Source organism: Leptopilina boulardi, unplaced genomic scaffold (assembly GCF_019393585.1).
Source record: "Leptopilina boulardi isolate dan_hultmark-lab unplaced genomic scaffold, ZJU_Lbou_2.1 LbouV2_392, whole genome shotgun sequence".
Lineage (NCBI taxonomy): Eukaryota > Metazoa > Arthropoda > Insecta > Hymenoptera > Figitidae > Leptopilina > Leptopilina boulardi.
In genome coordinates, this window is record NW_026137965.1 from 2,143,892 (window position 1) to 2,167,603 (window position 23,712).

A 23,712-nucleotide genomic window follows, 5' to 3' on the forward strand; every position below is an offset into this window, starting at 1 on the left:
ATTTCCTAATAATTCTTTTCCATTTATCAATATTTCGAAGCCTTTTTCGACCTTTTTCGAACTCCATAATTCTAATAAAATTTCGTTAAAATTTTATCACAATTATAAAACGTCTAAACTTTTCACGTTTACACTTTTAAAACCAAACAGTTTGATAGAATAATCAATTCTGATTAATAATTACAAATTATATTCAAAATCATTGTTTATAATTTGTAATGATGGAAAAAGGAACCGGAAAATTGTTTATTTATTATTGCTTTGAATAAAATTTTGTTTTGGTAGTAATTTTCGAACGATTAATAGTTTCAGTGGTATGTAACAATTTTTAAAATTGTTATTTATGAATATAATATTAGGAATAATTCATTTTTATAATATGTAATAAATAAATACATAATATTGTAATTATTAATTTTCTCTCGCAATAAATGCTCTAACGAAGTCAAGCGCTTGAAACTCCACAGAGGCGATCGCTCACGTGCCGCGCGCTATTTGTTTAAACTAATATATTTCAAAAACTAAACAAGGAATCTGTCTGCAATTTTACAAAAAACTTCCTTATATACCAATAAACAAATGTCTCACTGGAAGTTCTTTTAATTTTAAACTTCCCCACAGATTTTTTTTCGGCAAAGACAAGAAAACGTCGTAGCAGACATTTCTATATTTATAATAAAAAATAATTAAACAATTGATGATTTTTAACTTTCTTGTTATATCTTCGCTTTCTATGGACCCAAATGCGTGTGTATATACAAAATTCCAAAACGATTCCTTAATTATTGTCGAAGATACGACAATTTATGTTTTAAAATTCAATGAAATTTGTAAATAAAATATTTACAGTTTTTTAACTTTATTAAATAAAATATTCGTTCTACAAAAAAATGTTAAAGGAAAAAAAGATGCGCCTTCTTATTTACTATAAGGTAGTACTTTTCAAAAATCAAAATTTCGAATTTTAATTTTATGAACATTTTCATACCTTTGACTGGCAAGAAAGTAACTCGCCGAGCGTTCGTCCCCTTATTGTATGGGAGCCTTCAAATAAAAATTTTTTAAAGTTTCAAAATGAATTTTGAAGGGTAGGAATAGTACTTGCAAATGATGTAATACCATTTATGAAAAAAAATTTATCTCTTTATGTTATATGACCTCAAATACTGTCAAAAAATGTATTTTTGCACTTTTAGGTTGAAAGTAAAATCTAAGGTTAGATTAGGATTCAGCATGTCAAAATGCTTCGTAAAAGTATAGTCTGGTTCTTGGACTTGGTTCCCAAGTAGGCTGAAATTTTGTCAACTTGTATAATCAATTATTAATTTGTATCAACTAATTATTTATTTGATAATAGCCAAGTAACCGATTATTTAAACCAAATAATTTTTTTTCAATGTATAATTTCTATCCATCCACAACATTAAAAAGAAATTGTATATATATATTTAAAAAATAACATTCTGAATCTAGGTATGTCCTAAAAATTATTATTATTATAAGCTTACTAATTATGCATTTTTTGGAGATTACAGATGTATTAGAAAAATACAATCCAAAAAGCGTAGTGACTTCGAATGTGAAATTCCCGAAAAAATGTATTTTCATTTATTAATCATCATTCATCAGAAGGAAAAGAAATTAAATGCATATTCTCTACAATCACTACCTCATTTTTATGAAGATTTCTCTGACCTTAAAAGACACGCGATTTGCAACATTTAATAATAGTTTAATTAGTTCCTATACATATTTAACAAATAGCAAATAAATGGTATTTTGTTTTAAGAACAACTCATTGGTTCAAATACATATTTAATAAAATTCAAATAAAAATTATTTGCTTCAAATGAGTATTTATTTGATAACAGTCAAATAATTTATTTAAATTTTGTCATTATCATCATTAAAAATATTTTACTATACATGTGTCTCGAACAATATTTGCATAATCGTACCTGCCAAGTGTATCCTTCGAAAAATCCTCAACAACTGCAACTTCCGATGACGTAACAACGACCATCGTAAGGGCAGTATCCCATATCTTTGATCTTTATTGTAATTTAACAACACACGACACCTGTTTTTTTTCACCACACAACTCGATTATTTCTTCTTCTTTTTTTTTTTAAATTGTTTATTTATAATCACAATTCAAAGTTTAACAAGATGCAAGTATTCACCATTAGAATCTTCCTCTCTAATTAACGGATCGTAAGTGGTAAACACGATATGCAAATTAGACCTGTCTCTAAAATAAATTCATCATGATTCATTCGCTAATAAAATTCAAATATTTATTCTCCAAAGCGTCACTTTCAGATTCCTAGGTCAGGGAACAATAATATTCTCTAAACGAGAATTCATTCTTTTTATGAATGAATCTTGAAAGAGAGGTTACGTGGAAAAAAAAAGTTGAATGTCTCAATTAAAAGTACTGATGATGATGATGATGATGAAAGAAACAAGTCTCACGACTCTCGAGTCACAGCTGTGCATTTGTATTATTATCGAAGAAACGTGACACTTTTACCATAGTCAATTCTATACTGTCATTGGACATCGAAAGGCCGTTTGCATTGGTTGCTATTTTTGATTTTCAGAGGGTGTTTTCTATCCAACGTACAACTTTCAAAAGAGAATGATTTTACATGACAGAGAGAAAAAAATAAAAAATTGGAACTATCTTCCTGGGAGGGCAATATTCGTTCAAATATTCCTTGATAAATATAAATTATAACAGCTGCAACTTATCAACTAAAATTATCACCGATTTTACTTTCTGTTAGAAACTACCGACAATTGTGAAAAAAATGTTCTGCAAATTCTGAATGTTCAAGTGAACAAATTTGTTTACCAAATTTCACTAAAATTTTATTTAATACAATTTCTATATTTAACAGAATTTTTATTTTGCAAAATTTTCATAATACAAAGTTTTAATTGAAAATAATTGTTTTTTCATCCAATATTTTTAGCAAAATTCATTTGTATGAATTGTCATTTGAAAGAATTATATCAAAATTACCGAATTTTCATTTGACCGAACAAATATCCGACCGAAAAGTTTTGGTGCGTATTTTAAAATTCCCGCAATAACTATTCCTGCGTTTTCAAAATTTATATCATATGGAAATTTGTTCAAACAAAAAATAATAGCAAATGAAGTTTTAGAGAAATAAGAATTCTGGTATTTAAAAATTCGATTCGGTTAAAATTCTGATAAATGAGAATTTTGTTAAATAGAAATTTGGTTAAATAAAAATTCTTTTTAATGTGAATTCAGTTAAATCAAAATTCTCCTCAGTGAATATTCAGCTAAATGAAAATTAGATTTATAACAATTATGTTCATTAAAAATTCTGTATTAGGAAAATTTTTCAGAATATAAATTCTGTTAAATAGAAATTAGAATAGAATAGAATTTTATTTCTTTGACAATACAAGATATTTGTTTCTTGTCCAGATACAGACATTTACACTACACTATTTACATTTTATTTTCTCGTTTTTTTAAAATAACACAAATTTAAGTAGAAATTATATTAAATGATATTCGGTCAACTAGATAATTTGTTGTACAAAAATTGGACTAAATAAAAAATTTCTTTAATTATAAATTCAGTTAAATAAAAATTATTAAATATGAAAATTCAATTCAATAAAAATTATAAATTCTACACTGAAAAGAAATTGATTCAAATACCCGATTACTTGACTATTATCAAATAAATATTTATTTGTATCAAATAATTATTATTTGAATCAATTAAATGGTATTTATTTCAAATACAGAAATTATTTGTTCAATTCAAATACAATTGATTGTAATTGAAAAAAAAATTATTTGGTTCGAGTAAATATTTATTTGATGATATTCAAATAATCCGAGTATTTGAATCAAATAAAATTTTTTTTTCTGAGTACTTTTTAAAATTCGGTAACATAGAAATTCGAGCTTATTAATTTCAAAACCGAAAAAAATTCCAACAAATTCAATTTAGGGAATATTCATGCGTCCCAATAAAATAATAGTTTTATATCAAAAAATAAATAATTCAATAAATGTTTGGCTTTGTTATTTTCAAATAAATAAATAAATGTTTAAGGTATTTTATTTTTAATTGTAGTAGTAATTTTAAAAAATTTAGACCAAAAAAATAATTTCGTTCATTTGAACTTTCAGAACTTCAGGGACATTAAAAAATACAAATGACAACTATCAAATCTCTAACTATACTGTTTTAGTATCTACACAGACTTTTCAGAACTCTCTAAATCTGAATTAGTAAAAATGTTTACTAATTTGAATTAGTGACTCACTTTTTGCTTCTGAATTAGTAAAATTTTACTAATTCAGAAGCAAAAAGTGAGTCACTAATTCAAATTAGTAAACATTTTTACTAATTCAGATTTAGAGAGAAGGAAAACGATTTTACTAAAAAAATCCAACAAATCAAAAAATTTAGTACAAATTAAAAAAAAGTATTATTTATATTTAAAAAAGTCCATATTATCTATCAACTGAAACTAAATTACACCTCGGTATAACTTTTAATAAATTCGCCTTCCTAAATGACACAAAATCAAAACACATTTCCAAAAATTCAATTTCTTTCCAAAAAAAAACGTTTCACAATTTTTCTATAAACAGTCATCAAAAAAAAAAAAAGATTCACTATTATTTACAAATTATTTTCCACAAAAATAATTTGAAAATTCACTTGAAAACTACAAATATTGACGAGTGTGTGTCGCGCGTTCCAAGTTCAATAAAAATTCACGTTCTGAAGACAGTTACGACCATTATAAAATGAAAGATGCGCTCGTTGCCGAAAACCGGTCCAGGACCGGTAACCCGGAAGACTTTTTGAAAAAAAAAAAGATACGGAATGAGATTGAGAAAAAATGCGAGCAAAGGAAAAAAAAAAATTTTTTTTTTTTTACAAAGAGAAGAGTGCGCCGGGTGCAACCGGCGAATCGACGACGCAACGCGACGCTTCTTGAGAGAGTGCGAGGAGGCAAGGTGGCTGCGCTCGGCCGCCCGCAGCACATTCACCTTGCCTCACTCAATTACACCTATATGAACAAATACAGAGGAAAAATCTGGCTCCTTGCTTTTTATCATTGTGTGTATATAGCACGTGAGCAATTGCACGTGTATTACCCCCTCCCCCTCTCTCACCCCACACGCAAGATTTACATTGAGCCAATGCGCGCAAATATACTAGAAATCTCGAGTGTAATTTCATTTTATAGAAAAGTATATATAAGGAGAAAAAAAAACCCCCCTTAGATCTTCAACGATAAATTACACCGGTAGTGACGGCCTTGATCTTCACTTATAAATATCAACTCTCTCTCTAATGGTCCAAGTTCACTTGCAAGATTTATAGATGCATTGTATATTATATATTTCGATTTTATCTGAATAAAAATTGTGGTTAAAATGTCTAGTCTCTCTCGACGAGATTTCACTTCGAATTATGTTAAAATGATAACGAAAGTGAAAAGTGAGGTTGACATTTTTCAAATGAAATGAAGAGTTTAAAAATTTATCTACTTTTGGAGCTATTTTCAGGACGCATAGGAATTTAGAGAAGATCGGAATTTTTGTGGTGTCGAATTAAAAATTATCGCATTTTTATTTAATTAAATTTTATAAAGTGGATTTTTTAATGAGACTAATTTTCATATCGAAAAATTTCTATTTAACTAAATTCTGATTTAATCGAATTTCAATTTATTTATTTATTTTTTTTTTATTTATTTTAAAAAGGAGATTTTCTAAAACGATATACTGAAGTACACAACGTTTATGATCAGCGATTGGAAATAAATTTTTATTTAACACGGAAAATTATAAAATTGTTAACCTAAAAAAATATTTTTCTATAATTTGTTGACTAATAAACAGTATGAGAAATATTTATCATGCAAAAAATTATAGAATTTTTTATTCTAAAAAAATCGTTCTATTCTATTCTAAAAAAATTCAGCGTCGTATTTTCTAATACAAATTTTTATTTTAAAATTGTTCTTTTATCGAATTTCTATTTATTCGTAAATTCACTTAACAGTATTTTCATTAATTGAATTTTCAATTTAAAAAATTATTATTTTAATAAAGATTTTTTATTGAAATTAATTAATTTTTATTTTTAGACGAATTTTCAGTTTTCGAAACAGCATTTCATACAATTTCTTTTTAAACGAATTTTAACTTACCAAAATTTTTACACTGAAAAAAAACCAAATAATTTTTTTTGAATTTAATAAATTGTATTGAAACCAATAATTTCTATATTTTAAACAAATACAATATAATTGACTCAAATAATAATTATTTGATACAAATAAATTTTTCTTGATAATAATGTAACCGATTATTTGAATCAAATAAATTTTTTTTCGTGTAGGTACCGAATGTTTATTTGCCAGAATTTTCCTGTATCCAAATTTTTATTTAAAAAAAAATTTTAATTAAGCCGAATTTCAATTTAACAGGATTCTTAGTCAACATATTATGTGACTGGAATTTTTAAATGCCAGAATTTCCAATTCATCGAATTTTCATTTGTCCAAATTTTTGTTATTTGATAGAATAATCAGGGTATCTAACAAGGATTGAGAAAAAAATTCCCTGACTTTTTAATAACCTTATTTCTGCTTTCTTCGGACAAAAATATGGTTACTGACATATGTAACAATAAATTAATTTCTAATGGTAGTAACAAATTGTAATAAAAACCATTCAAGTTTTTTTAGATTAAAAAATGTTTAAATTCACAAAAAATTTTAATTTTTGTAGAAATTTACAGAAATTTTCCTGACTTTGAATGAAATTTTCTGAAATTCCCTGACTTTTCCCTGACCATAAGACACCCTGGAATACTTAAAACGTCGAATTTTCATTTGTGCGAAATTGAAAATTAAAAATTATCGAATTTTTATTTAGCAGAATTTTATAAAATGGATTTTACAACACAATAGGGCCTAATTTTCACATCGAAGAATTTTTATTCTATTCGGCGTTTAAGAATATTCTATTAAATAAAAATTCGTCTAAATAAAAGTTCGGAAAATAATGATTCAAAATTGAAAATTTTTTCATTTTAAAAATTTGAATCACATAAAATTCTCTTGCGTGAGAATTTTGCTAAATTAAAATTCAGCATAATTAGAATTCTTTTAAATAAAAAGTTGAATAAAGAAAAATTCTATAAAATAAAAATTCGGTAAAATAAAAATTACGTGAAATAAAAATTTGGTACCCTAAAAATTCGTTAAATAAGAAATTCCGTGAAATGCTAATACAAAAAATAAAAAAACGTCTAAAAAATTACTATATCTTGTAAAATTCTATAAAATAAAAATTCTAACGTCTTTTATGGAATAACCATACGCTCCCCTTTTTGATTTGAAGACGAAAATTAGGACTATAATTAATATGAAAAAATTTAATATACAAAAAAATACAATTTAAATTAATCAAAGTTGACCATAATAATTTTTATATAAAGATTTTTGAATTAGATTTATATTGAAAATCGCGAATAGAATCCAATATAACTCTCGATAAAATTTTCAATTTCAATTATAACCTTCGAGATTGAATATTGGAAGAGAGCGAGAGAGGTCAAATCGACTAGACATGATATTTATTTAGTAGATAAAGATTTCATATACTTCATCACTCATTCTCGCGATATACACCTGACATTCAATAATTTTTAAGTTTCGCTTGTTTTCTTTTTTTATATTCGTTTAGAAATTCTTGCGTCTTCAATTAACCAGTAGGTGGTCACTATTATTTATTTGAAATGTTTCTTTTCTTTTTTTTTTTTTTGAAGCATTGATATTTTTTTGTGCTTTTACTGGAATGAAGCAATTTTCAGAATACAATGAAAAATCTCCGGAAGGGATAGAAAAAGAGAGAGAGAGCTGAAAGATTCCTCGTCTGGAAGCAAAAAGCATCAACAGATTTCTCATTCTTGTTGACGGGTTACCTTTATACCAATAAAAATATTATAAGATTGAGTTTATTGAACCACACACAAGGCCTTTAGAGATTTATCATTAATTTTTCAATCAAATATTTCAATACCTCGTTCAATACGAAATTTCGTATTCCAGATGTTCACAGAAAATTATAAGGTATTAAAATAAACTGCAACGCTTATTTTAATGCCTTTTAATTTTCTGTGTTTTAATCATAAGGAATAAAAAAAGCAGTGTAGTTTTCACTGATTCAAATTTAAAGAATAATGATAATAATAATAATAATAATAATAATAATAAAAATATTAAATAATAAAAAATAATATAAAAAATAATAGTAATAGTAATAATAATAGTAAAAAAATAAATAAAAAAAAATTATTATATTAACAAGAAAGAGTGATTTCCATTTATAAATAAAATAATAAAATTGTATTTTAAAGCCCTAATGAACAATAATCAAAATTGAAAAAAATTGTGATTATATACTGCAAAAAAAAAGTATCAAACTCAAAATGAGAAACCATAAGCATTCATTAAAAATAAATTTTCCTAATTGTGCACTTATTCACATTTATACCGAGAGAAGAATTTCCGTCATTATAAAATCAACCATTCATTCTTGACAATGTTATAAGAAATAAAAGCCGCGTAAAGGCGTTTATAATATATATATATATGATGTAAACAGAAACGAGACCTAGAAAAATAATTAAATGACTATTAATCTTGAAAGATAATGCAACTTGTGGACGCGCCTTTCACCCTATCATATATAATCATCAACACACCTCTGTAATAGTTTACACTCCACATACGTTCTGAAAGGTACAATTTAAATAAATGTACTTTCTTGTATAAAAGAAAAAAAAAATTTTTTTTATACTTTTAATCAAAGTCAACTGATTTAATTTAAAACAGTTATGCTTAATGGTATTTTTCAATCATTTTCCAGATTTGAGTTCAACGAAAAAAAGAAACTTTTTGGTTTGTTTATACTTTAAATGCCAAACTAATTATAAATATATATATATAAATGTGTATTCCAGTGGAACCAATTCCGTTATTTAAAGAATTATAAATGCCGTTACTAAAACAATGTAAAAGAGACAATTTTCTTCTATTTCGTTATAGTAAAATCAAATTTAATTATTTTCATTTGTTTCTTAATTTTTCTACAAGTGAATAAATTGTGTGCCACTTGCTAAAACACGTGAGATCCTAATAACAAAATAGTATTTAGAGCAAGTGCCGTGTATACTTTTTTTTTATAAGAGTAATTAAAAATATACTTTAACGAGAAAAAAATCTAGAGAAAAAAAATCAAGAAAAAAAATTTATAAATAAAGAAATAAAAATAAAAAACGATTTTATATAAAGTAATTCTTTTCTATAAATTTCCATAAAAATAAATCCAAATTTCAAAGAAATTATATGCGGTTCTTTAAAACTCTTCCAATATTATTTTTCCACTAAACAATAATTTAACTGACACTTTCACAAAAAAAATTATATTTTCAACAAATTTCCGCCTACGAAATTTCCGGTCATTAATATTCTTTCATGCTAAGAGAGCTTGAAAATACAACTCTTGAGTCGTTATATTGTATGCAAATTATGTCATGACAAATAAATAATCAAATATCAATATATTTGTATTTCTAATTGTCCAACATTCAAAATAAATTAAAATTTAAAAAAAAATTAAAATTAATTTTATATTATTTCAAAATTTTTAAAACACTACAATTTTTATATTCGCGAATTTTTTATTCCAAAACAATCTCAAAATGTAAAAATATATAGTAAATAATAAATACAAAAAAAAAATATATAATAAATATATATTAAATGTAATAAATTCAATGACAATCAGTAAATAAGGAGAAATAAGTCATAATTAACAAAGTATATAATTAACTATTAATTATAGTATCCGAGTTAGTAATCTCGGAAGTTAACGAACGTAAAAAAAAAAGAATTTTTTTTATCTGCAGTAAATATGTATTATAAATTTGGTGCAAATAGAAATTTTTTTTGTTAATTGAGATAAATAATAAACGTTATTATTAAATGTGAAATTGTTTAAACAATAAGAAAATTATATATAGTATAAGAAGGAAATTATATAAGAAATAAGGATTAGTCGCAATTACTCTATATAATGATCGATTGAGTTATCGAGAACAGTGTCGGTGATCTATCCATTAATTTCCACATTTGGATTCTAATTGGAAGACGTGCAAGAAATTAATTAGGTGTTCTTGATTACTACTGATTACTAATTGGAAGATGGTTCTGCATGGTCACCTTCGAAACAATTTATTCAAGTTCCGATAAATTGAGAAAATATTTTAAATTTACTTTCAACAGGTCAATAGAAAGAAAAATGTAAAATTATATACTCAAGAAATTGAATTTAAAATAAATAACTTTGAATAATTAAAAAAAAGTCCATCTCTTGATAAATAAAATAAATTTGAATAAAAATAAATTGCAATTAATAAAAAATAACTAAAGTACTAACATTATAAAAATAATATTATAAAAATTAAAATATTTTCTATAAAATTTTCTTTTAAAATGTTTTGTCACTATAAAATTAGATAAAGTTTATATACAACAAAAGTGAGTAATACAAAAATGCGAATATTACTCACGTTTACATACTTATAAAGAATTATCAATTTCAAGATTAGAAATCACATTTCCCGTTTAATAAGACATTTCAAATTATATGACTGTTATTGATAATAGTAGATTTATTTTTATTATTTTATATATCTTTTAAAGAAAAAGCGTAACGGGATTGGGCCATCTTTTCATGAAACAGGTTTTGACCAGTCATCTTACGGAACTTAAATATGACATTAATTTATGGAAGTGAAATTTCAATCATCATCATCAGATAAATTTCCAAAAATTAAAAAAAGAAAAAATTATTTGATCACTATAAAAATCACGAATTTCATATATAGAATTAAATATGTAAATATTTTGCAATTTTAACAATAAGAACGATAATAATATTAATTAATAATAATAATAATAATTTAATTATAATTTTAATATCATTATAATTAATTACGAACTAAAACTGTATCAATCCATTTCAGTTTATTTAAATTATATAAGACCTGAGAGTCTGATAGAATAATCAATCCCCCTAAGTAAATTATAAAGAAGTCTTTGGATTAACTCAATGTCAACGTGAAATTAGAAGTATAAGAGATAAATTAATTTTTAAAAAACGTAATGTTAGAAGTGTCTAATAATTGTAAAATGTTGAGTGAGTCAATTAAAAGTAAACAATACGAGGGTGGGTCTAATTTTATATTGAAAAAAAAGAAACTAAAAAAAGAAAAAACAAAAATTGATGGAAGAGTGTATGAAATATAATTGAATTATATTAATAATACCTTCAATCAACTTCACTTCCATGAATTTCAAACTACATTACAAACTGTCATATTGCAATAGTGTCAAAGTGAATAAATTGAGGTTAGTTTTCAGTTCAATATTCTGCACAACACTTTGACCAACATCAAAAAAACATGACTCATACACCAACACATGAAAAATTGTTCTAATTAAATTAAATCTTATAAATATTTCCTCAATCTTCAAAATGTTTAATTTAACAAAACAAAACAATAAAAAATATAAGTAACGGAAACTTTGAAATGAAACTTCTGTCCCGGGCACTAATGACATTTAGATAACAATTATTTACCATAAAAATAAATTGTCATTTGTAAATTTTATCAAAAATATGTAAAAAAAAATATATAGAATAGAAAACACAATGACAAAAGAAAAGACTTGGAAATGACAACAGGGGTGGTCCTGGAAAACTGCGTGGGAGACAGGACTTGTTTTAAGGGAAATTTTACATTGTTCCCGGTGTTAAATGTTTACTGACACAAAGGTGAATGTCTCACGCGTGAGAATTATGTAACTATTGTTGTATGACTTGTAAATAAATACAACTTACCGCTGATCGTGGCGAAAAACGTCAGGACCGCGCACTCACACACTCTTTCACTCCGAAATGCCTGCAGCAAACTGTCGTGCGGCGGCGCCGACAGCGACGCCATCTTGAATCGATCCGACAAAAGCGCGCGTAACCGTCTGCTAAATTCAAAAATTCAAATTTCTCAATTATCAAATTTTTTTAAAATTCACTTTATATATTTAAATAACATTTAAATAGTTAATCAAACTCAAAAATTACTTCTTAATTTAAATAATTATAATTAATTTGAAAATTAATAAATTAGAAAATAAATAGAATAAGAATTAAAGTATCAATAACTGTAATTTAGAGATAATGGGGAAAATGAAAGACATATTATTTTGAAGTCTTCTGTATAATGGCAAACGGAAATACAAGTCGTAGAAAAAGAATACAAATTACCAAAAAAACGCTTACAAACATTGGAAACGTGTCAAAAACAATTTTTTTTTTTAAAAAAACAAGTTATAACATTATCAGACAAAATTTCACATGAAGTATAATAAATAATTTTTTTTTTTTCAAATAAACGTGCAATTTTACACGCTGAATCATTATTATCGGCATAATTATATTGTAGTATAGGCAACGACTAAAAGTGATGCGCAAAAATACAAAAATTAGTTATAACATGAAAAATTTACAAATTACTGTCATTTTTAATAATTTAAAGACGCTAACTAATCACACGTACGTTTGATTGTATTACTGTTTTAATTACGTACACCTAACATTGTCTCGCAAAATTCGTTCATACAATCATATTAGACTTTTTTTTCCTAATTCTCATCAGCATTAACATAACACACTTCATTTTTTTTTGTTTTTAATTATCAACACGAAAACTTACATATCGAGCATTTTGTAAATTCGATTCGTGCCTTTGGAATCACCTTTTTTTTGTTTATTTTTTTATTTATATTTATTTTTTTATATATTATTAATAATAATTCTAGAACGCGTTAGAAAAGGCGATAATTGGACACCTTGAAACGGAATTATTATTATTTTTTTTTTTGATAAGTCTTACATAAATTATGTAGAAAGCTCTCATTTTTTGTTTTTCTACACCATTACGAAAATCTATCGATAAAAACGTTCTTATTTTTAATTTTCTTAACAAATGCAATATGGTTTTTCTCACTTATTTTTATGGTTCACCAAAACGATGAATATTTCACATTCATTTAAACACTGCTTCTCATTCGTTTAAATTCTAGAATATTTTATCTTATAATTGCATGGGGGGAATTATTTTAAAAAAAGAATTTTTTAAATTGTCTAGTGTGGCAACATATCACCGTTGACTTTCCTCTCTTTGAACTCGATTCTTATCAATAGAACAAAACAAAACACACACACACACATTTGCCATTTTCTCACAATCAGACTAGTAAATTCTAATAAATTAATGAAATATTTTCATGTGACATTTCAAAGTTTGGCTCATCTTCTCTTCTTTTACAACATATTGAAGACAATTAAAAAGTATGTGCATTGCGGCATATTCCACAGCCAAGAGCAAATTCTTCGCCTGTTGGCGGATGTTTCACATGTAAAGGGCATTCATCTCCCTCTAGCTGTTTGCCTTTTGGTCCTGAAACAAAATTTTCCCATCCATTATATCAAATGATATATAAAATAAAAATATCTTCTTTTTTTTTTTACTGAAATATAAAAATATATAAAGAATAAATTTAGTAAAATAAATAAAATTTAAATAAATAAACTTACCCGCTGGACAAAATGGCAATTGGGTTTTTGGAATGTTGGTAACTCGTTGAAAATCATCGTGACAATTATTACAAAAATGTGTCGAGCCAAAACAAAAGAAAACGGCAACTGAACAACAATAACGACATTTGTATTCGAGAAAATCGGTTCCGTGTTTGGGGCACATTTGAGCACGTGCAACATCGCTGCAACCTCCGCAAACAAGTTCCGTGGGATCGAATGTTTCGCCGCCTTGTTGAACATCACATCTCGCTTCGCCACCATAATAGGCTTTTTGACATTTATAACATACATAATAAGCGTAACGATCCATCGCATACGCGGTTGGATCTTGGTAATAACGACCACCCGGCGATATCACCGCCTCAGCTCTGAAACACAAAAATATAATTAAAATTACAAAAAAAATCCCTATTTATATAAAATAATTTACAATAAGTAGTAATTCAGGCCTCGGATCGACTTTAAGGCGCAAAAAAAGTCGTTTTAGCCGATTTACATTCCACAAAAAAGTCGATTTTTATATTTTAATTAAATTTAATTAGTTAATAAATATTTTACTTTAAATAACTAATGTTGGAAGATATTAAATTCATTTTATTAATTCCTTAATAGGAATAGTTTTTTAAGAATATTATCAAGAAAATTTATTTCAAATATTTCAGAATCGAACTAAGGCAAATATTCAAAATTTTATTTAAATATGAAGAATTTCTAAAAAATATTCTAAAAACTTTGTTTAAAAAATATTTTAATGTCTGATTTAAGCAATTTATACGAATTTAAAATTCAGGCATAGTTTTTAGTTTTAAAGATAAAAAAATTTCGGATAATAATTAAGTTTTCCAGATTTTAATTTAAATAAATTACTAAATTAAAAAGAAATTTAAACATTTAAATTTAAAAAAATTAAAATTCTTCTCAAATAATTGAATTGCAGAATATTTTAAATTTGAAATAAATTTTCTGCAAATTTATACTGATGTAATTTTTTATTTTATTTTTGACAACAATTAAATTTTACAGAATTGAAAATAATTTATTAAACAATTTTAGATAGGTAGCCTTTTTTTAAAAAAATTATTAAATTTTTGAAGCTTTGTAATTCAAAATTTTTAAAATAATTAAACTTATTTGATTTATTACTGAAATTTTTTATAACTTCTGTTGCTGAAGAATTTATTAGAAATTACGGATAAAAATTGAATTTCAAAAGTTTTTAATTGAAAAATGCTTTCAGATAATTGAATTTTTGAAGAAATCATTAAAAATAATTTAATTGTGGATGAGTTAAAGTTGAAAATTTAAGAAATAATTGAACTTCAAAAGATTTTAATTGAAAAATACTTTCCAATAATTGAATTTTTGAAGAAATCATTAAAAGTAATTGAATTTTGGATGAATTAGAGTTGAAATTTTTAGAAATAATTAAATTTTAATAGATTTTATTAAGTTTCAGACAATAATTAAATTTTACAGAATTGAAAATAATTTATGAAATAATTTTAAAAAAGCTTTTCTTTAAAATATTTGAATTTTTAAATATTTACAATTAAGATTTTTGAAAATAATTGAATTCAAAAAGATTTAAATTGAAATTTTTGGTAATTTTGTTTCTGTATAAATTTCCATAATTTTTTTTAATTAAGATTAATTAAGAATAATTAATTTAAAAAAGAATTTTAGTTAAAAATTTGTTAAATAATTAAAATAAGGAAGATTTAAAGAATATCTGTATTATAAGTTAAAACAGACGTATTTTGTTTAAAATCTGTGTAAAAAATATAAAAAAAAGTCGAAAATAGTCGAAAAAGTAGTATAATCCGAGACCTGGTAATTTACAATAAATAATTATAATAATTTAATTTTAAGAAGTACTACTGTACGAATGGGCTTGTCCCGTTAACTTATTAAATAAAATAATAAATAATATGCAATATTATAAATTATAAAAGAATTTAGGTAAATATTGTAAATATTATTAAATTGCAAAACCTACTTGTGCAAACCCTCGTACTCCAATCGCATCAGCGCCTTTCGTCGAACGTCCTCATAAAGAGCCTTGACACTTGTGAGTTGTTCCGACAAATTTGGATGTTCCATGGGCACTTTACAAATTGGACAACAAGCAAATCCAAAAGTAATTCTTGGTCCCACCCATTTTTTAACAAGAACATTCCAACAACAATGCAAATGAAAAATATGACCGCACTGAAGTTGTATAGCCGGTGCGCTCGATAGTGCCTCAACAAAACAAATCATACACATGTCGTCTGCGTCTTGCTTCAAATCACCATTTGACACACAACGATGAAGACACGGTAAACATTGACGTTCATTGCGTACACCACCGCAAATATGACCGCAGGAATGAATTTTATGACACGCATTCTTTGCATGCTCCTGACAATCATAATCGGCACATACATTTCCAATTGCCAATAATCCTGTGTTTCCCGTTGCTCCACAAAAACGACATAAACCCGTTGATAATCCAGCTGGTTTTTGTGGTGAACCATCGCGAAATTCAACTAATGCCTTTAATGTACTGCTATCGGCCAATGCAAGAATCCAAAAGAGTTTTGTTCTTCCACAACCCTCATGAAGATCAACGCGAATTGCCTCCTCCTCTTCTTTACAAACTTGTCGTTGATGTAATTTTGTTTTTCTATGTAAATGAAGAATACGATCGCATTCGGCGCATAGATTACCGCAAAAATTGCACTGTATCACCGCCACTGTCTCATTGTCGTCATGATTCGAGCAGGTTTGCTGAAATTAAATTATTTTTTAAATTTCTTTGTTTTTATTTCAATTTATATTTTAGTTTTTGAATAATTTTTTAAATTTCTATTTCGAGAAGGAAATAATAATCAAAACTTACTCTTGGAAGAGCTGGTTGTCCATCGGTTGCACTCCATTGGCCAGATGTTAATCTCTCAACATGATCCGAATCCAAAACACAAAGAGAAGATAAAGCCAGCCATAAAGTTGGCGAATGAAGACATTCAGTGGGTTCTCGACTTTTTTCATCCATTCTTGTTAAATTGAGAATATTTTCCGCTATCGCTGCTTTTGTCACTAATGCCCATGAGTCCGATAATTTTCCCTACGAATTTTATAAAAATTCAGTAAATAGTAAAAGAAAAAAATTAAAAATATAAAAAATTAAATAAATAGAAAAAAACTTACGGAGGCCATATCCTTGAGTAATTGAATGATGAGTTCGGACAATTTTCGAGTCATACAACCTCGCAACCACCATCGAGCGCCGAGGAAATTTTTCGGATGAATACTCGTCGCCAACGATACAGTTTGTAGTGCCTTTCCATTATTCTCCTTTCCTTTGACCTTCACTTGAACAGTCAACGCTTTTGCGATACAACTAAGAAAAACATCCAAAATTCCCGGTGCATGTTCATTAAAATCTTCGCCCTGTGAATAATCACTATTACCCACTGAAATGATACTAAAATCCGATGGTGGCAATCTTTCGATTCCAACAGCGTTTGCAAATAATTCAGGTTTAATTTCCGGTAATATTCTCCTGAGCAATGAAATTACTTGTCTTTGAACGCGTGCCGTGCCTGTGTGAAGTAAACTCAATAAATCCTCTAAAAGTCCATATTGATGGGACAAATAATTCCTTCCCACTGAACTTCCACTAAGTGCCAAGACCATTGACAGCATTTCAAAACAATAGGTATCCACAGCTTTTGGTAAATCACTACCATCACTCAAAATACTATTAATCGGTGTTGGTGAACACAACAATATCTCCCATTCCTCACGTAAACGAATTGTCTCCTTTTTAATAGCCTGAACAATATGCGAACAAACTTGTTTTTGAAGATGCGTCAATTTACTTCTACTAAACAAAATTCCCACCATATGCTCACGAAGATCATTACTGTCTTCCAAATCATCGCCCTCAATTGGTTCAATCGGTTGTTGTTGCTGTTGTTCACCTTGAATCAATTTTCCAAATACCTGCGATGTTATCAAACGAAACACCTTCAAAGTATCCGACTCACAATTTCTCTGCTGTATCGTCAATGAATTCAATTGTTTTCCCAATTTCAACGATTCACCTTCCATTTCCCCCAGAATACGTATTTGACGAACTCTTAATGAATTATCAGGTCCTTTTAATTCCAAACTAATATTTACATGCTTTGAATTTGTTATTTGACAATTAATCCAACCAGTGAAACGTCCTTCAATCTCCATTGTTCGTAAATTAATCATTTCATCTGATTTCACACCCGACAGAAAAGTAAGACTTCCAACTTTATGTGTCAAATCACGACAATTGTCAATGTGTATATAAATCATACGTGGATGTGATCGTGATCCACAAACAATTGTTATTGTTTTTGTTTTATTTTTATCCTCATCACCTGATTCCCAAAATGTTTCCGTTGAATTATCAGTTAAACTGCCAATCATTGCCTGACGGCTCGACGCTTTAATATCAACATCCGATGTTAAATCTTTTAAAGCTTCGACAAAATTTGCCGATTGTTGCGAATACATTGATTGATGACTCTCATGCATACTCATATTAACATCCTCTTCCTCCTCGGAACGAGTGAGTATTTTACTGATATTACTAAACACATGACTTCGATGTAAAAACATATGATCAGCGGGTGTGAATTTAATTCCCCAACAGCGTACCGCTGCTTGTTGTAGCGGTGAACCTGGTGGTAAAAGTAACATTAAATCGGCAATTGTTTGTAAAAGATTGTGAAACGATGTTGGTAGAAGATTTGTCGATTCACCAGCGACAACTAAATCACTCAATGGATGTTCACAAACACCAATCATATCGGGATCGTCTTTCTTATCAACACGATTATCATCTTGATTAATCATTGACTCGGGAATAATTGGCGTTAATGAGGCAACAAACCACCAAAGTAAATCATGAAGGCATATTGGTTGTGTCACATTTCTAATCAGCCAATTGAGTGCCTGCATTGCGTACATACGACATGCGGCTCTTCTCAACGATTGTTTAATTGACAATTGAAGATGTTGAAGATTATGTTGTTGAAGAACAAAAAACATAACAGGTCGTGTGAGAAGATCAATTTTATCAGCGTTCTCCGTTTCCTGACTAGTGGAAACAATTGCCGATTGATCCATTGATGGTACGAGTTTTTGAAGAGCCGCCGATGGATAACAAAGTAATGATGATCCACCATCGTTACTCATTTCACTGCTACTGTTATTTCTCTTACGTGTCATGACAATTCTTCCATCGTTGCTATTTTTCGCCCAAGGTGCGCCCGTTGTCATTGAAACTGATCTGTGAAACATTCCACGATTTTTACCACTGTCACTGTCACTATCGCTCAATGGACATTCGGACAATGGTCTTGTTGTATTTGCATTAGTTCCTTCGTAATTTTGTTGACTCGTTTGTGGTCGTAAATTTTCCTCATAGTAACGATCATCGTTGCATGACGATTGATTGACACCAAGGGCTTGAAGACATTGAAAGGGACCATTAGTGGGAAATGGTCCAGCAGCTTCTGGAGGGCTATAATTTTCCGCGACTGACGATAAAGTTTGTGATGAACGTCTCTGTTGTTTTGGAATTGTTGGTCCTGATGCACTGGCAAGATCCAATAGAAACATTGCATTATTTTTGATAATAATGTGATTTTCATTTATTATCGGACTGCTCACTGGCGAGGGGAATTTATTGATATCACCTTTTCTCTTTGATGTTCGACCAACACATTTTCTTGTTAGACGATGTGATTTTTTTGCTTTTAAATATTTATCGCGACATGATTCGCAAATTAGGTACCATGAACTAGCGCCAAATCCACCGTCACCGCAATTTCCGGCCCAGCCGAAACAATACATTCCACCGCTATTGTAACCCTTGCCACCGGCTTGCCATCCACAACCTGGATGTGACATTTTCATATGATAAGTAACAGGATGGGGAAATAATCCACCGCATAATTCACAAGTTGCTTCGCGTTCAATTGCCGTTGAGGGGTAATTTGGTTTTGTTGCTGTTTTCAATTCTTTTTTCCGCTTATTACCCTTTTTATCACGATCTTTTAATTTGTCTTCGAGTAATGCTTTTTCAGCGGCGCGTTTTGTGAGTTTTGATTGTGCACTCGTTGTTGGCGATGAGAGAACTGTTTGTTGTTCCATTGCGTGAAGACAATGGGTACTCAATTCCTCCCAAAGGAAAACTAAACTCTTTAATGCCGGTGGAAGTATTGCAACTGTATGAAGTTCGGGAAGTGCTGATAATTTATCGTCATTGACATCATCTTTACACGTTGTACTTGTGTCACCTTTCTTTCGACTTCTATTTGCACAATCAGCTGAACGCGTTAATGTTTCAAGTGTACTCGGTTGAATGTGTAAATAATTTCCCGCATTTGACACTTCAACGGAATGTCGTTGACTTGCTTTCATTTCTTTTGTCATTTCTTCGCGATTTTTATTATTATTTTGAACTGCAGCCTGTCTTGTTACAACAACAGCGCCTTCCTTAGGTAATGTGGGATGAAATTTCAAAAAACTTGCACACGCCATTGCATCATGTACAATACCCTCGTGCCAAAGAAATGCGGCAAAAACAGCACGTAAACATTCAGCTGCCGATGGACTCATTGCTTCTTTAATTTTATCTTTATTCAAATTCAAATTACTATTTGGACTCGATGTTTCCTTGCGATTTGTACTATTAACCGGTGACATTGCTCGTTTTGTTCTTGTTTTCACGACTTTTGTCAAATCACGACGATTACATTTTGGTGAATTTCGTTCTTCTTTCGTTCCTGATGATCCAATACTAAAATGACCCATTACAGAAGCAGTTGCATTTTCGGGACTTGTTTGCGTTTGCGCCTCTGTCAATTTGTTTGGACTATCCTGTGAATCCTGAAAAAAATAATTACATTTTCTATTTTATTTATAAAAAAATTTTTTTGTAATAATATTTTAATATTTAATTAATTAATATTATATTTTTAATATTTCTGTAAAATATTCCAAATTACTATCAAGAAAATGTTTTTGAAATTATTTTAGTTATTGAAAACTTTTTTTTTTTTATTTGTGATAAATTCTGTAAATTGGAAATTAACTTACAAGTGATTCTCGTTTCGGAGTATTTGGTGGACTAGTGACATTCTCCTCTAATTTAATTTGTTGTGAACTGCAACTTCGACTTGGAGATGGATCTCTTGTATTTGTATTTGAACTTACTCTGCTTAATGAATGGAATTGATCTTGAGTCAAACTGCTGTTTGGAGTATTTGTATCGGTTGGAGTTGCCTCACAGCGTTGGGCTTTTGGAATATCAGTCACTCCTCCTGAGACTAATTAGTAATAATCGATTTAATAAATAAACAAAAATCATCCAACATATTTGAAATTAATAAAATAAATAAATTAATATTATTCAGGCCTTGGATCGACTTTAAGAAGCAAAAAATGTCATTTTATTTACATTCAAAAAAAAAGTTGAAAAAGTCGATTTTCTTTATTTTAATTAAATTTACTTAGTTAATAAATATTTCACTTTAAGTAACTAATGTTACTAGATATTATATTCATTTTATTAATTCCTTAATAGGAATAATTCTATAAAAATATTATCAAGAAAATTTATTTCAAATATTTCAGAATCGAACTAAGGCAAATTTTCAAAATTTTAATTAAGTATGACAAATTTCTAAAAAAAATTCTTAAAGGTACATTTTTAAAATTTTTTGAAGTCTGATTTAAACAATTTATTCGAATTTAAAATTTTGGCATAGTTTTTTATTTTAAATGCTAAAAAAAAGAATTTAGACAGTAATTAAGTTTTACAGATGTCTAAATTAATTTCTTTTTAAATAATTGAATTACATAAAATTTAAAAGAAATAAAATTTTTAAAAATTAAAACTTTTGTAATTTTTTTAAAATTTCTGACAACAATTCAATTTTAGAGTTTTTATTTAACACTTTTTTAAATAATTAATTTTTTTAAAAAATATTAAAAATTATTAAAAATAATTAAATTTTTGGATGAGTAACAATTGAAATTTTTATAAATAATTGAATATCAAAAGCTTTTGTTAAGTTTCGGACAATAATTAAATTTTATAAAATTGAAAATAATTTATCAAATAATTTTAGATAACCTTTTTTTTGAAAATAATTGAATTTTCGAAAATTTACAATACAGATTTTTAAAAATAATTGAATTTCAAGTAATTTGAAATTGAAATATTTGGTAATTTTATTTGCTATAATTTTTTTTTTTAATTTTAAACAATTTTTCAAAAAAAATTTAATTGAAAAATGCTTTTAGATAATTGAATTTTTGAAGAAATCATTAAAAATAATTGAATTTTGGATGAGTTACAATTGAAATTTTTATAAATAATTAAATTTTAAAAGCTTTTGTTAAGTTTCGGACAATAATTAAATTTTACAAAATTGAAAATAATTTATCAAATAATTTTAGATAACCTTTTTTTTAAAAAATAATTGAATTTTCGAAGTATATTAAAGTTATTGAAAATAATTAATTTTGAGAAGAATTTTTGTTAAAAATTTGTCAAATAATTAAAATAAGGAATATCTGAAGAATATTTATTATATGCTAAAAAAAGACGTATTTTGTTTAGAAATTTTGAAAAAAATGTAAAAAAAGAGATGGAAAAAGTTGTATAATCTGAAACCTTAATATTAAATAAAATATTAATTAAAATATTAATTAAAACATATAAACATTAATTAGTCGAATTATTCAAACATATGTTTGAAATAAAACAATTTTAGAACAAATTTCATAACATTATAACTTTTTTGTTAAAATAAATTGTTGAAATTGTTAAAAATCTTACCCAAAGGTGAAAATCTACCACTTTGTGAGGAACCATAAAGAGAAACACTACTGCTTGCACTCTCTGCTCCGCTAGCTAAATTTCTTCCACCTTTTTTAAAAGAATATAATTCAAAAATTAGTACCTATTATAATAATTTTATTTTGATAATTTTATTAGTATGTTAATTTGTTTATTTTTATTTTTGAATATTAAATATTAGTAGATTAGTAGGCAATACCTAAAGCATTTGCAGCGGATGGAAAAAGACAATTAGAAGAACTCATTGATGGATGACTGCACCCGGCTAAAAAAAATCCAACACCACTAATTTTTACCCTTTTTGCCAAAATATCAACAATATAAAAAAACCCAAATTAAACAGAAATTTCAGTTTCTCATTACAATACAAACTTTCATTTCCATATAATTCGAGTAAAATATATTTTTTTAAATTGACAATGAAAATTTTGAAAAAACCAAAGCCGTAAGGATAAGTTAAAAATTCAAGGACTAACTTAAAATTAAAAAGACGGAAAAATAGAAAATTTAAATTAAAAAAATAATTAATTGAAAAATTAAAGAACATACCGACAATAGGAACGGGACTGGAAGACCTGTTGTGAAATCTCGGAGAATTGGTTTGTGGATTTTTTGGTGAAGAACTTCGTGATAATTTTTTTGGTGTTTCCGGTGTTGTTGCACCGTTTCCATTTGTACGACTCTCGCCAATTGCCTTTACCAATTCTTTCACAGAAACGCCGATAAATTCGGAAAAATCCCTGAAATTAAAAGAAGTGTTTAGCAATCAGATCAAACAATTTAACTAATTTGTTGTTTTATTTTTCATTTGGAGAAAATTAACTTACCTTCCAGATGAACCTTTCTTTTCACCATAAAGTTTATCGTCACCTCGTAACCATTTTTGCAATGCATTAAATTTTCCACCACTATTCTCCTTTTCCTTTCCACTTTGTTCTTTCGGTGTAAAGTTACTTTTAATAAATCTCGGCGGTGTTTCATTCTTCTCTTGAACATTTTTCTCATGTTCTGAAATAAATTATTTAATTATTATTTAAAATCTGTATTTAATTTATTATTTGGGTAT

The 23,712-nt window shown here is 27.2% G+C and overlaps 2 protein-coding genes across 4 annotated transcripts in view; both read right to left on the bottom strand.

The window, feature by feature from the left end:
* The window catches only part of LOC127288619 (WD repeat-containing protein 47), a 101,053-nt gene extending 88,981 nt beyond the window's left edge, over nucleotides 1-12,072 (bottom strand). For both annotated transcript variants that reach the window (XM_051316186.1, XM_051316185.1), the window contains exon 1: nucleotides 11,996-12,072. The gene's annotated coding sequence lies outside the window, so the exon portion shown is untranslated. The remainder of the gene's footprint in view (nucleotides 1-11,995) is intronic.
* A 948-nt stretch (nucleotides 12,073-13,020) lies between these two features.
* The window catches only part of LOC127288535 (E3 ubiquitin-protein ligase MYCBP2), a 364,776-nt gene continuing 354,084 nt past the window's right edge, over nucleotides 13,021-23,712 (bottom strand). For both annotated transcript variants that reach the window (XM_051316040.1, XM_051316042.1), the window contains exons 36-45: nucleotides 23,474-23,654; nucleotides 23,196-23,386; nucleotides 22,846-22,911; nucleotides 22,626-22,715; nucleotides 20,879-21,108; nucleotides 16,943-20,668; nucleotides 16,635-16,859; nucleotides 15,750-16,522; nucleotides 13,751-14,121; nucleotides 13,021-13,613 (exon numbers count right to left, since the gene is read on the bottom strand). In XM_051316040.1, the coding sequence (XP_051171997.1) occupies nucleotides 13,498-13,613; nucleotides 13,751-14,121; nucleotides 15,750-16,522; nucleotides 16,635-16,859; nucleotides 16,943-20,668; nucleotides 20,879-21,108; nucleotides 22,626-22,715; nucleotides 22,846-22,911; nucleotides 23,196-23,386; nucleotides 23,474-23,654 (5,969 nt within the window). In that variant the 3' untranslated portion in view covers nucleotides 13,021-13,497. The remainder of the gene's footprint in view (nucleotides 13,614-13,750; nucleotides 14,122-15,749; nucleotides 16,523-16,634; nucleotides 16,860-16,942; nucleotides 20,669-20,878; nucleotides 21,109-22,625; nucleotides 22,716-22,845; nucleotides 22,912-23,195; nucleotides 23,387-23,473; nucleotides 23,655-23,712) is intronic.